This window comes from Sinocyclocheilus grahami, unplaced genomic scaffold (genome assembly GCF_001515645.1).
Source record: "Sinocyclocheilus grahami isolate Dianchi unplaced genomic scaffold, SAMN03320097.WGS_v1.1 scaffold549.1, whole genome shotgun sequence".
NCBI lineage: Eukaryota > Metazoa > Chordata > Actinopteri > Cypriniformes > Cyprinidae > Sinocyclocheilus > Sinocyclocheilus grahami.
This window is the reverse complement of record NW_015505728.1, coordinates 407715-421245: the sequence shown is the minus strand read 5'-3', so window position 1 is coordinate 421245 and position 13531 is coordinate 407715. Positions and strand designations below refer to the sequence as shown.

General features: G+C 36.8%; 2 protein-coding genes across 2 annotated transcripts in view; one reads left to right on the top strand and one right to left on the bottom strand.

The window, feature by feature from the left end:
- Positions 1-2366, bottom strand: part of LOC107555902 (1-phosphatidylinositol 4,5-bisphosphate phosphodiesterase delta-4-like) — a 12973-nt gene extending 10607 nt beyond the window's left edge. The window contains exon 1 of the mRNA XM_016238844.1: positions 2262-2366. The gene's annotated coding sequence lies outside the window, so the exon portion shown is untranslated. The remainder of the gene's footprint in view (positions 1-2261) is intronic.
- A 2538-nt stretch (positions 2367-4904) lies between these two features.
- Positions 4905-13511, top strand: LOC107555923 (coiled-coil domain-containing protein 93-like). The gene is made up of 23 exons (XM_016238878.1): positions 4905-5016; positions 5557-5670; positions 5764-5858; positions 5962-6073; positions 6640-6738; positions 6850-6906; positions 7131-7231; positions 8139-8175; positions 8687-8785; positions 8913-8963; positions 9410-9496; positions 9673-9786; positions 9883-9945; positions 10020-10093; positions 10934-11015; positions 11109-11183; positions 11564-11635; positions 11721-11829; positions 12246-12328; positions 12464-12501; positions 12640-12724; positions 12894-13007; positions 13143-13511. The coding sequence occupies exons 1-23, from the start codon at positions 4933-4935 to the stop codon at positions 13197-13199; spliced, it is 1902 nt and encodes a 633-aa protein (XP_016094364.1). The 5' UTR covers positions 4905-4932; the 3' UTR covers positions 13200-13511.
- The last annotated feature ends 20 nt before the right edge of the window (positions 13512-13531 follow it).

The following is a 13531-nucleotide window of genomic DNA, read 5'->3' as shown; positions in this document are numbered from 1 at the left end:
ATAGCACTCTGTGAACAGCCAGCTTCTTTGGCAATGAATGTTTGTGGCTCCTTGTGAAGGGTGTCAATGATTGTCTTCTGGACAACTGTCTGATCAGCAGTCTTCCCCATGATTGTGTAGCTTAGTGAACCAAACTGAGAGACCATTTTGAAGGCTCAGGAAACCTTTGCAGGTGTTTTGTGTTGATTAGCTGATTGGCATGTCACCATATTCTAATTTGTTGAGATAGTGAATTGGTGGGTTTTTGTTAAATGTGAGCCAAAATCATCACAATTAAAAGAACCAAAGACTTAAACTACTTCAGTCTGTGTGCAGTGAATTTATTTAATACACGAGTTTCACAATTTGAGTTGAATTACTGAAATAAATGAACTTTTCCACGACATTCTAATTTATTGAGATGCACCTGTATCTGCGATGTATTTAGGTCCTAGGCCATTGAGTGATTTATAAATGAGTAAAAGTACTTTAAAATCAATCCTAAATATAACTGGAAGCCAGTGTAAGGACCTGAGGACTGGTGTGATATGCTCAGATTTTCTGGTTCTAGTCAGAATCCTGGCAGCAGCGTTCTGGATGAGCTGCAGCTGTCTAATGGTCTTCTTGGGAAGGCCGGTGAGGAGACCATTACTATAGTCCACCCTGCTGGTGATAAAGGCATGAACAAGTTTCTCCAAGTCTTGACTGGAAACAAAACATCTAATTCTTGCAATGTTTTTGAGATGATAGTATGCTGATTTAGTTAAAGCTTTGACATGACTACTGAAACTAAGGTCTGTCTCCAGAATCACACCAAGATTCCTGACTTGATTTTTAGTTGTCTGTAAAATGTTCTGTTAAAAATAGTGGTTTGAGAATGTTGATGCTTAAGCAAGCATGGGCTGCTGCGTGCCTGGTTTGGCATGGCAGAATGCCAGCGGCGCACTTACTTTATTATCACTAAAAGCTGACATCTCAAGCTAAAGCTCTGTTATAACACAATAAATATATGCACAATGAATCTTTCACAGTGTCTACACTCCGTGTTTTAAAATGAGAGGACGCAATTTCAGCACTGCGGTGAGTAGATTCTAACTTAATCGCCTCTGATTGGCCATTGCGTTCCAGAAATCAACAGCTGAGTATGTGATTGGCTACATTGCGCAACCCTTTAAACACGTGTTATAAATAGAAACTATGCATAGCTTGCGCATGTCAATCATTTTAATATTAGTTGTTCTTTTTGCTTTTGTGCAACAGATAAATAACAATTTGTATGTTTTAGACACTTTATGTTTAGATAATTTCTATTTTGCGGGAGTCCGGCGAATCATTTTATTCTCCCGCATCCCGCACACACACGAGTCTCTTCCTGTCGCCCCATCAAGAGTTGTCCCGCGCCGCAGCTTGATGCGTTGAGTCCCGCGAGTGCAGGTCTAGTCTGAGGTAGTGATAGTAGCTTCTTGACGAGACGCCATCACCATACTTTTGGAAGGGAAGTTTTGGATGATAGTGAATTGGTACTGTAGTATTGTATTATGTTATTGACAACTGGAGGTCGTGCTAGAGAAGTCAGATTAGTTTTGTAGTAAGATTAGTAAGATGTATTCGTATTGAGAATTTCCATGACACTCCTTATGCACTATGATGAAACAAGAGCTCAAAGCTTTTTTGTCAGTGAAATCCCAGACATGCCAAATAAAATCTAGAAATAGGCTGATTGCATAACCATTGTAGCCTATTTTACAATGGGGAGACAACTTTCTAGTTAATTTCTCCAAAACAAATGGAGAATGCCTGTTCATTCAGACAGAAGTAAAGCGGTGCAGTCAGGCGAATCATGAGTCATGGCTAAATAGGTCTCTGAGATCCACAAGATCCTCTGCTGGCATCATCTTTATGTTCTGTTATATCCCAAGTGGATAAAGTAGAATCTAATTTTGCGCTTTCCAGCCATTATTTGGCATTAAATAAATGGATATTGTATAGCATTACCAGACTTCACTTTGATTAGAACCCTAAATGAGGCCATTAGCCAAAAAAAAAAAAAAAGGGTTTATTTTTTCTTCTAAATGTGCCTTAACACAATCCTAAAATATTGCAGTAGTTACAGAGTCTTAGAGCAAATGAAGACCATATTATGCTCTAATGTGAGCCCCTAATAATAGTAAATGCTGACAAAGTAATGCTGTAAACACACAGCAAATAGAGACTGGAGAGGGCTGCAGACTAAAGCAAAATACTGAGGAGTGACACAGAAAAAGAGGATAAAGAGAACTCACCGGATTAAAGGATGACTGATGAATGGACATCTAGTGGAACTGAAAGAGCTACTCGGAAGGATGGGCTCTGCTGTGTGCGAAGGACAGTGAAAACAGAGCTGCAGTCCAGGCTCCTTCCACTGTGATGTACAGCCAGCCTCCTTCTTACACCCCTTCCTCTGCCTCATTCCTTCCTAGACACTCCCACTTTTCCTTTCCCCCCCCTGCCTTATTAGATGCAATAGTCTGTGTGTTTGCTCCTGCAAAAATTACAGCAAAAATCATTTTCATAAAAAAATTATTCTACATTAAATTAGAAACAGTCTACGTTATAAACAATTCATGAATTTTAAACAATTTTACACCAAATAAAATATTAAAAGTCTACATATAATATTACACAAAAGACACAATTTGTACAATGTACATTACAATAAATTAATTAATTATAGAATTATAAATACACGGAATTATGCACAACTTTGAGGGACACTCCCTTGACAGTTTATTCCAATTTGTACAATGCACATTACAATAAATAAATTAATTATAGAATTATAAATAGACAGAATTATGCACAATATGCACAGCCTTGAGGGACACTCCCTTGACAGTTTATTCCTAATGTCAGTCCATACTTGAATTATAAACCTATTTAGACAGCCAAGCATACTAAATCAGCAGGATATACAGAATGGTGAAGTCTTTACCAAGCACAACATGCATTTACATTTATATTTATATAAATTCATTTGGCAGAAGTGACTTACAAATGAGGAAAGATACAAATACAAGCAAAGCATGGAAATGCTGTCAAAACTTATATACTTGCTGCAAAACATTCTGGTTTAAAAACACTAAGATCAACGTCTTGACTGCAAATAGTTTTAGAAGCTTTTTTGTTGTTGAGCAGAGAGCTAATATCGCCACAGCAATTTAAAACCATCAGGACATATAAGCGGAAATATCATAATGCTGAGTATACATATTTAAAGTTAAATTCTATTAGCTTTATTTCTCAATACAAATAAATGATTTGGCTATCATGCACATTTCACACACTGAATCGTTTTTGCATTTGCATTGCTTTTTTTGCACAAATTAAACAAAAGTAGAACATTTAAGTTAAACGTAGGCTTTAAATCAATAAATCAGCTTCTTGATTTGACTTTTGTTTGAAGGCGCTTCAGCCATCATATTGGTTTAAATTTATATGACTATATTTCTTAAATTTCCACTTGGAACAAGAACTATTAAAATGCATGTTAGCAATATTGCACATACGTGCAGGAAATACATAACAAAGCAAAACCTAAATGCAGATTTTGTGATTAGTTGATATGATAAATTGTAGGTGCTTCACTAAATATAATCTGTCATTTAGTCATTAGGTAATATTCCACATGGATAATATTAATCACTGTTTGGGTACTTTATAAATAGCTTAAATTATTTGCAGAATGGATTCAACAGCATGCACAGAGATCGTCCTCATGGGTTTTGGTCCTTTGAGCCCTGAATGAACTCTTCAGGACAAGGAAGTCAGCTAAGGTCACTGTCACGTCCTCTGTAACAAGAATACAATTCATTGTGGTACAAACTAGTCCATTCACCAAAAATCTAGACTCTGCCTATACATGTATATATCCTGCACTCAAGAAGTACAAATATTTAATGTATAAAAAACATACTGATAGATGATGACTTAATAAACAAATTAATTTAATCACAAGTCTACAGAACAGCCACTTTGTCTTGCCACTTGCCACTTGACGCAGTATCACATCTCTGAGCTCTAGCCATAAAAACAAACACCAGAACTGATAAAAGACCAAAACACTCACGTCTTCACTTATTTAATTTGCTTTATTAAACAAATATTTAAACCGGTAATGTCAATGATGTTTGACAGCTGAGCAAGTGAGAAATGTTCTTCATATTGCACTCATACTGTTTAGTAGCAAACCGTTTTGACTGTGACAATGTTTGCGTCACGTTGTTCAGTTTAGGATTATTAATAATGTGTATCCAGCTGCCGAAATTTTATGGAAAAGATTCCGTTTTGAAGTGGATCCTTGTGTTTTTTGTTTAGAAGAGCCTGAAACCATTGAACATTTATTTTTTTCTTGTCCAGTCACATTGAAGTTCTGGCAGGATCTTTACAGCTGGCTAAATATTGATATCAACACTGATATTCCATCACTGAATTTGTTTCAGGTTTTGCTTTTTGTCTTTCGAAAAACATGTCATTGATGTTAAACATTATTATTACAATGGGTAAATATCACATACACAAAAGTAAGTGGAATAACAATAAACCCTCTTTAAATTGCTTTAAAAATGAATGTAAAAATACTTAGAAAGACTTATCCAAAGATAATCAATCCCTTGGGGAATTATATATAACCATGTATGAGTCTCTTTACTTTTAAGACTGGTAAGATTTTGTACCCTTTATTTTTTCTTGGAACCCCCTCAAATGTTTAAAGAATGTTTGTTTTGTTTATTGTTATTGTATGTAGAGACATGGACATTTATGTATGACGGAGATGTGATTGGTAAAGTGTATATTTTGTCATATGCATTTTATTCTTCCCCATTTGAGTGTGTAAATTGATACTGTTCAATAAAAATAAAAATAAAAAAATGTTTGCGTCACGTTATTCATCTCACGTGACACATCGTGATCATCATGGCGGCCGCCTCTGTGTTCCAGAGAGTGAGAACAGGCTCCAAAATCGGAGCCCAATATGACCAGGAGGGCAATCTCATCAAGGTAATACTGAAAACAAAACACTTAAACCCTCATATGCGCATATTTGCGTTTGCAGTCTGCTTTTATTCCTTTTAAGGTTATGCATTCAACCAATCCCTTTAACGTATCAGTTAAATAGAAGCGTATACATGTTGTTTTCTTCTTGTAAAGAGACATAAAGTACACGTACAATAATATATATATGATACACATCATATATAAATGGCGATAAACGCGTTTGCTAAATCAATACATTTAGCCTGATATGTAAATAATTCTGTCTTGCTGGGTGAAGAAGTCCTGCTGTTTAATAGAACTTAAGTTTATTGTCAGGAGAATGTAACACAATGTACAGTAATATCAATTAATGTGCATGAAGAAAATAAATAACAGGTGTAGTATAATATATGAGGTATCTGCAAATGCAAAATGCTCATTTTACAATTTGTAGTTGCATTTTTGGAATTGTTTGGCTATACTGCCCGAGTTCATTTTGATTTAAAGTGTGTTTTAATTGGACTAGTCTGTATTATATTGACTTGTATGTGCTGTGATTGACAGGTGGAGACACGTGAGGATGAGGAACAGAGTGTCAAGCTTGCTGAGATTTTGGAGTTGTTGCTCGCTGCTGGTTATTTCCGAGCACGCATTAAGGGACTGTCACCCTTTGACAAGGTATGGCAGACTTCACCCACCTGTACCAATCAAATTAAAGTGTGTTTGACACACTATTAGTTTATTTATGAACAGTCTCTGCTTGTACTTTAGGTGGTTGGAGGAATGACCTGGTGTATAACTACATGCAACTTTGACATTGACGTTGATCTGCTTTTCCAAGAAAATTCCACCATTGGTCAAAAAATGTGAGTGTGTAGAATAAACGTATGAAAACTGACAGAAGCTTTTCTGTTCAGATTGAGCTGAATTCTGGTTAATGCGATTGTCTGTGTCTTTTCCATTTCCAAGTGCTCTGACAGAGAAGATTGTGTCAGTTCTGCCCAAAATGAAGTGTCCTCACCGATTAGAGCCTCATCAGATCCAAGGGTTGGATTTCATCCACATCTTCCCTGTTGTACAGGTATGCACACCATCATATCCTTCACATCTAAAAGAGCTGAAAACCTACATTACAAAAAACCTGGCTGAGTGATCAGTATGATTTTATGTTTTTAAAAGAAGTTTCTTTTTGCTCTTCAAGGCTGCATTTATTTGATGAAGAATACAGTGAAAATAGCAATATTGTGAAATGTTATTACAATATAACATAACTGTTTTCTATTAAAAAAATTTTTTTAATGTAATTTATTCTTGTGATGGTAAAGCTAAATTTCCAACAGCTTAATTACTCCAGTCTTCAGTGTCACAGGATCCTTCAGAAATCATTTTAATATTCTGATTTGGTGCTCAAATACATTATTGTTATGAATGAAAATAACTTTATTATTGTCAGTGCTGCTTAACATTTTTGTGTAAACCATACTACCTATTTTTCAGGGTTTTTATGAATAGAAAGTTGAAATTTATTAAAAAGAATTCTTTTGGTAACATTATATAGACCCCCAAAATTCCAGTATAATTAGTTTTTTTTAATAGTGACAAAAAAGTGCAAGAATACTTACAATGCATCTTTTGCGGCATCTATAGTGGCTGGTAAAGAAGGCGATTGAAACCCGGGAGGAGATGGGAGATTATGTCAGGTCATATTCCATTTCTCAGTTCCAGAAAACACATGCATTTCCTGAGGTGAGACAACAGGCCAACACTGAAATACAAATACAGGCTATTAACACTGTGAAGTGTCAAATATTTTACAATCTGTAATCTTTGAAGTCTCAGTAAATGTGTTTGTTTTAGGATGAGGAGTTTGAATTAAGGAAGGAGAGAGCCATCAGTACTGTGGTGAATGTGTGTGTAAGTATTCATCCTCTAAGCTTTTATACATCAACAACACATCATGAGCTTTGAATTATGATGCTTGGCTGACTGGGTATTACATTTCGTCTCTCTGCTGAATTTAATATTGCCCCCCATGAGAAACAGCTACAGTAATTATATGCCATTAGTTCCTCTTAATTGTATTTAATAATAGAAGATTGTGATATGTTGAATATCTTATAAATTGTGTTTTGGTGTAGGAGGTTTATGCTCCCCAGAGGCGTTATAAACGGCAGGTGGATGCTGGGGAGCTGCTGGATGAAGAGTCTCGGGTTCATTCTACCTTGCTGGAGTTCGGCAGGTACTCGATCTCTTCCTTTACAGGACCCGAGAATTTTGTACTCTCATCATGTCCAGCTGGAAGTGAACCAAGGATTGTTACTGTGTTGTGTACTTTAGGCTTTTAAAAGAGAGTAGTTACCTGAGGAGTACTTTATACACTACCTTTCAAATGTTTGGGGTCAGTAGGATTTTTTTTAGTGTTTCTAAAAGAAGTCTCTTATGCTATCAAACATACAGTACAAACCGTTCAAAATAACAGTTTTCTGTTTTAATATTGGAAAATATGATTTATTACTGTGCTGAAATTGTTTGTCACATTTTAAATGTCTTTACTGTCACTGTTGATCAGTTTAATGCATCCTTGATAAATAAAATTATTAATTTATTATGTATATTTCGTACCAATTGGGGGGACCAGTTTTTATCCAGATTCTCTTTCATTCACCCTCTCTTTTGTTTCTCTCATCTTCACTGGTCTGTTTCCTGACACATTGTATCAGCATTTCAGGGTCAAACTAATTCTACATTAAAGGCATCTATTAATTCTGTACTCCTCCTTCATTCGCTTCTCTCTTTTTTTTCTGTCTGTCCCTTTTATTTTACTCATTAGTCTGTGCCTTCTCATATCAAAATACATGCAGTGAGTATGACTGAAGCTCAGTTTCTGGGAATGGGAGTGACACAGATTGACCAACGGTCAGATTGGCTTTGCATCAACTGCATTAATGTCTTTTCCTTTGCATCTGCCCTAGTGCTGTTTTTCACACATTGCATCTAAATGTATTGTTCATGTGTAATTTCCTGTCATGTGGTGTGTTGTGCCTGTAGTGTGATGTGTTTTGAAACCGACTCTTGCAATGAGCCGCATGTTGTCTGTAATGTGAACATGAAGCATTTCAAATACCTTCTTTTCTGTTCTTTTCTAGGCGCTATGAATTCAGCAAACAGTCTAAAGCAGGCACTGTGAGTATCAGATGACCGAAACATCACATAAGAAGTCCAGTCAGAGAAGGTTACATTTAAGCAACGGATATCTTATCGAAATCGGAAATCTTAAAAAGTAATGGAAATTTATATAGTGGATATTTTTGCTAGTTCAAGCTTTGCAGTTTGCTAGATTTGGCTAGAAGTTCTTTGTGAGTGCAATCTTTATAAATACATTTAAAAAAATATGTATCTAGTAATCTATTGATCCAAGAGCTGGTCAATTTTGTCATTAAATTAAATCATTATTCTGCTCTGTACTTCAAAAGTAGTCTTGAGTTTTGATTCAAAATGTTGCAGCTTTCAGTTCTACATGCAAATCTGTACAAATCAGCAAAAAAATGTGTTGACTTTTTGTATGCACTGACCCTAGAACCACCCCTGTGGTGTCCATCTGGGTATAATAGATCACAGATGGACAGTAGGGCTTGGCACTGACCTTTGTTGCTTTTGATTGGTTGTTAGTTTGATCATGTGATGTTTCGAACAGGCAGTGGAGCAGAAGCAGGTGTTGGCTCAGGGCACGCAGGGTGTGCCTCCTGGAATGGCCCAGGTGTCTGAAGAAGAGGACCTGCAGGCAGCAGAGGAGGTCAGTTAGGATCATATGAAACTACACTTGGCCTATAATAACTCTCACTTGTTCTTCATCACCCACTCTTTATCTGACCAAAGTTAATGTTCCATTAACCAATCAGTTCTGGATGCCTTTTTTACAGCTCAGAATCAAAGCCTTGATGACTGGAATGGCTGCCATGGCAACAGAGGAGGTACATTTCTAAATGCTTAAAACGCAAAAGAGTTTAAAGGGATAGTTCACCTAAAAGTTCAAATTCTTACCCTTGTGTCATTCAAGACTGTTGTGACTTTTTCTGAGTTATTCAGTGTTGTTTGGTTCCCCAACGTTGTCCAAAAATCTTTTTTGTGTTTCGCAAATTGGTAAAGAAATTGATAGAACGACATGAGGATGAGTAAACAATGACAAAATTTACATTTTTGGGTAGACTGTCCCTTTAAAGGAGTAATTTCCACAAAAATTCAAATAAAAAAAGTATATGGTCAGAACAACATGCAGTTTTTAACTTTGTGAAACCTTAGTTTAAAGGTGAATTATTTTCTTGTATGTCCACTCTTTCTTATCAAGGCAGCCTTTAAGAAAAAAATATATAAACTTAGCAGTCTCCTTATTTTACTCTATTTCTGTGTGTGTTTTTAGGGGAAGTTGTCAGCCAGCACAGTGGGGCAGATTGTTGGACTGCAGTCTGAGGAGATCAAGCAAATTGCCACTGAATATGCCGAGAAGGTGAACAGTGATAGAACTCCACTGAACCTCTAGGAAACAGTGCCTTTATTTTTACAACAAGAACAATGACTTGAGACTGGAATACAATTTTGGAATTTGCAATAAAATTAAAATGTTCTCATTTTATAAGTTGTATAGCGTGTTCCAACCTTCTACATTTATGTGTGATTGGGCAGGCGGAGCGCTCTGTGGAGGATCGGCCGGAAAGATTTGGACCTGCGCAGCAACACAGGCGTCAACTGGTGTCACTCAACAAACGAATCACTCACAAAACAAAAGAGCTCGAAGAGGTAATACCACATTACTTCACATTATAGTTTTGAGAATGCTGACAGTCATTGTTTCTTCTCTTTGTTTATATCTTCATTGTTTCTTGATTTATTCAGCTGCAATCCAAACAGCAGGAGGCTAGAGCGGCATGTGAGGATGCTAAAATCAAACTAGCTGAGGTGAGACAATTAGGCACAGACATATACTGACAGATAACTGGTTGACTTGGACCATTAATGTTTGTTTTTTTTAGGCCACAGCACAGACTGAAAAGCTGGAGAGAGAGCTGAACTCACTGGAGGACGTGGAGTCTCAGGCAGATTCTGGGTAAGCAAACAGAACACCTGGAATTATCTAAACTGAAGGTCATTGGACACTGAGTCCGAAATTTTCGCACGTTAAAAAATAAATACAACCTCACGTTGCGTCAATCATGTTTACACACTGCCTCTGAAACTTTGGTACGTCATAAAGAATTCGGATCAGGTTCGATTTTCTGCATTTTCGCATCCGTAGCAAGCATTTTGATAGGAAAGGATGACGAATACGAAAACGAAAAGAGCAAATTTCGAAGTCGGTGTGCAAGGACCTTTAGGCTGCATCTGAAATCGCTTGCTCTCGGGGTAGAATCTTCTGTTGAATAAGTACTTCCTGTTTGTATTTAAAGTATACATTTAGTATGAATGTGTGTACTATAAATGTCCTGTGAATATTAATGTAGTCTGAACATACAACATTTGCCATGTTGGCTTTGTCATGTGACTTAATGGCATCAGTTGCATCTCTTCACTGCCGTTCACAACTTCTCTCCCATGGCCTCATGGGGTTTTAATGTCGCCAGAAGTAGTAGGGTACTTTTCTGTTTTATAAATACTTTGAATTTGGACATGATTGTGTGAATTCCTATTGAAATGACTGCATTTGTCTGCGAAGTTCACTGAACAGTAAATGTGGGTTACATAGTTCAGTCTGCTTAGAAATGGATTATTTGCTTCTTTGTGTATGTTATGCTTATTAGAGCGTTGTGCCATCAGCTTGGCATCACGCTAACACCAAAGTGTATAGAAATCAGATGAGAAAAAGTAAAGCCAAACAGCATGATCATTCTTGGGAAGGATCAGTATCCTTGTGTTGTTTTGAAGTATTGTGTTTGCTTTTATCTTTCAGGTTTCTGGAGAAGCTGCGTGCTTTGGTGGCCATGAATGAAACCCTCAAACATCAAGAGCAAACGTTCCGCTCACACTGTCGCGTATGTTATCATGACAACCCTGTTGTTCCAATGCTTTGGTTTGTCAGTAACGTTGAGGATATGAATGTATTCTTAACAGTTGTGTGTGTATAGGAGGAAATGACCCGTCTGCAGCAGAATATTGAAGAGTTGAAGCTGGAGTATGGAGAAGGAGGAGATGAGAAGAAGGTGCCTACATAGTCATCCTAACTGAAATGGAACCTCTTAAGTGACTGATTTGGAACGCTCTTCATAGGCAGCGACCCTTTTTGGTGTTAGGATGCTGCTATGCTAATGGAATAATAAGCATAACAGTACATATCATAAACAAATATTGGACAAAATGTGGTCATTTTTCAAGCTTTTTCCTTTACTCTGTCACTTTGTCCATTTTTCTCTTGCCTCTTTCAGTTGCCATATTTCTTGTGCCCAATGCTGCCTTAGCAATTTGACCAAAAGAAGCTTTTGAAACAATCCTCCTAAAGGAAATGTGCCAAATTTTTGGAACCGAGCCGATCTGTGTCATTCTAGTTACTTCTCAGACTTACCCTCTGCATGTGTGTTTGTAGGAGATGAATATGTTGATTGATCAGCAGTACACTGCAGACAGAGAAAAGCTGCAGAAGATCCGTCTGCTTATGGTAGGTCAATTTGAACTGATGGTTTTACTCAGCAGATTACTTAAGAGATTCTTTATACTCAGTTTTACTCTACTGTCCCCAACAGGCTCGGAGGAACCGCGAGATTGCCATCCTGCAGAGAAAGATTGATGAGGTTCCCAGCAGAGCCGAGCTGACCCAGTATCAGAAACGCTTTATTGAGCTGTACAGCCAAGGTGCGTGTGTGTGTGTGTGTTTAAAGTCAGAATCTATTTTTTAAAGATGTCAAAAAAATGTTTGTACATTTTTTTTTTTACCCCAATATACCTCGACCTTCCAGTGAAACAGCAGACTTCTCCAGTCTTTTAGTCTGCTTAATATCTGCCACTTTTGTACAATTGACCTCAAGCTCACAATCAGATCTGCCTCCATCCAATTAACAACCTATAGTATCAACTATATTGAACATTACATTATTTTCTTTCTCAATCTGATTACTCAGATGTAGGTTGTAATACAAAAGAAAAAAAACTCACTGCTTCTATTACTCAATAGCTTTAAGATGTTGGTTAGAAAATAGATCCAACTGAATGAGCTGAAATCAAAGCTGTGGCTTTTTGAAGCACTCTTTAATTGTTCATTTGTTTTTCAGTTTCTGCAACACACAAAGAGACAAAACAGTTCTTCACTCTCTATAACACCCTGGATGACAAGAAGGTGTACCTGGAGAAAGAGGTATCAGCTTTGTTATATGTGCTATTGGGAATTCATTTTCTTGTATTTATGAAGAGAATCAAACTCTAGTCAAGAGTGTTGTGTTTAAAAGGATGTGCAGTAATATTGAAACACACTTTTTTTTTTCTTTCACAGGTCAATCTGCTGAACTCCATACATGATCATTTCCAGCAGTGAGTTTCAAATAAAACTCCAGCATCCTTGTAGAAATTTCCTAATATTACAGCAAGAGCATCAGATTGTAATGTCTATTGTAATGACATTGTAATGTCTATCCTGAAGGCAGAGTTTAATGTAAAGTGTGTTTTCAGAGCCATGGCTTCGTCAGGAAGTAAAGAACAGTTTCTCAGACAAATGGAGCAAATTGTGGAAGGAATCAAACAGAGTCGCATAAAGGTACAAATCCAGACTACTATATCATATAATAGATGAAATCTTATATTATTTATTTCCATTTTGCATATGAATTCGTTTAATTCCACTCTGGCTATTTGTGGATTGACCCCATCAGACAGGAACATGAATTACATTAGTGTTTTTCTAATGTGTATTTGTGCACTTAAAGATGGAAAAGAAAAGACAGGAGAATAAGATGCGCAGAGATCAGCTGAATGATGAGTACTTGGAGCTGCTGGATAAACAGAGGCTCTATTTTAAAACCGTCAAGGACTTTAAAGAGGTATATACTCACACAAGTTTAGTTTTAAATGAATTTCTTCCCTTCTCCTTTACATAGGGTGTATAGACATTAATCTGTTGATAATTTATATTATTCTGGATTGAGGAAACAAACGAACCATCTTGTCTGTTGCAGGAGTGCCGTAAGAATGAGATGCTGTTATCTAAATTAAGGGCAAAGGGAGCATCGTAACAGCTGGATTTGCACCCCACCCCCCATTAATACACAACTCCCAAGTAGCACTTCAAAATACTCATCACATTGTCTGATGTTGGTATTTCATTGCATTACAGCCTCGTGCTGAGATCACATCTGCTTTCAGACTGAATCTCTACTGTTCAGTATCTTTATGTTAGCCTAGATTCTTCTAGGTTCAGAGATGAAGCATGTAACTTATGTACTGTTAAGATGGAGATGTTTTGTGCCTTGATGTCACCTTATTTAAACCCATCATGTATAGAACACAAATTCCCTTACTAATCTCCTTTGTTTTTGTATCATGATCATAAAAACCTGCTGCCATA

Excerpts from the sequence above, each read along its gene's own strand:
- LOC107555923 (XM_016238878.1), top strand. The coding sequence starts at position 4,933 with ATGGCGGCCGCCTCTGTGTTCCAGAGAGTGAGAACAGGCTCCAAAATC. Across the intron at positions 9,787-9,882 it reads AAACAAAAGAGCTCGAAGAG|CTGCAATCCAAACAGCAGGA; the intron begins GTAATACCACAT and ends TGATTTATTCAG. Across the intron at positions 12,725-12,893 it reads TCAAACAGAGTCGCATAAAG|ATGGAAAAGAAAAGACAGGA; the intron begins GTACAAATCCAG and ends GTGCACTTAAAG.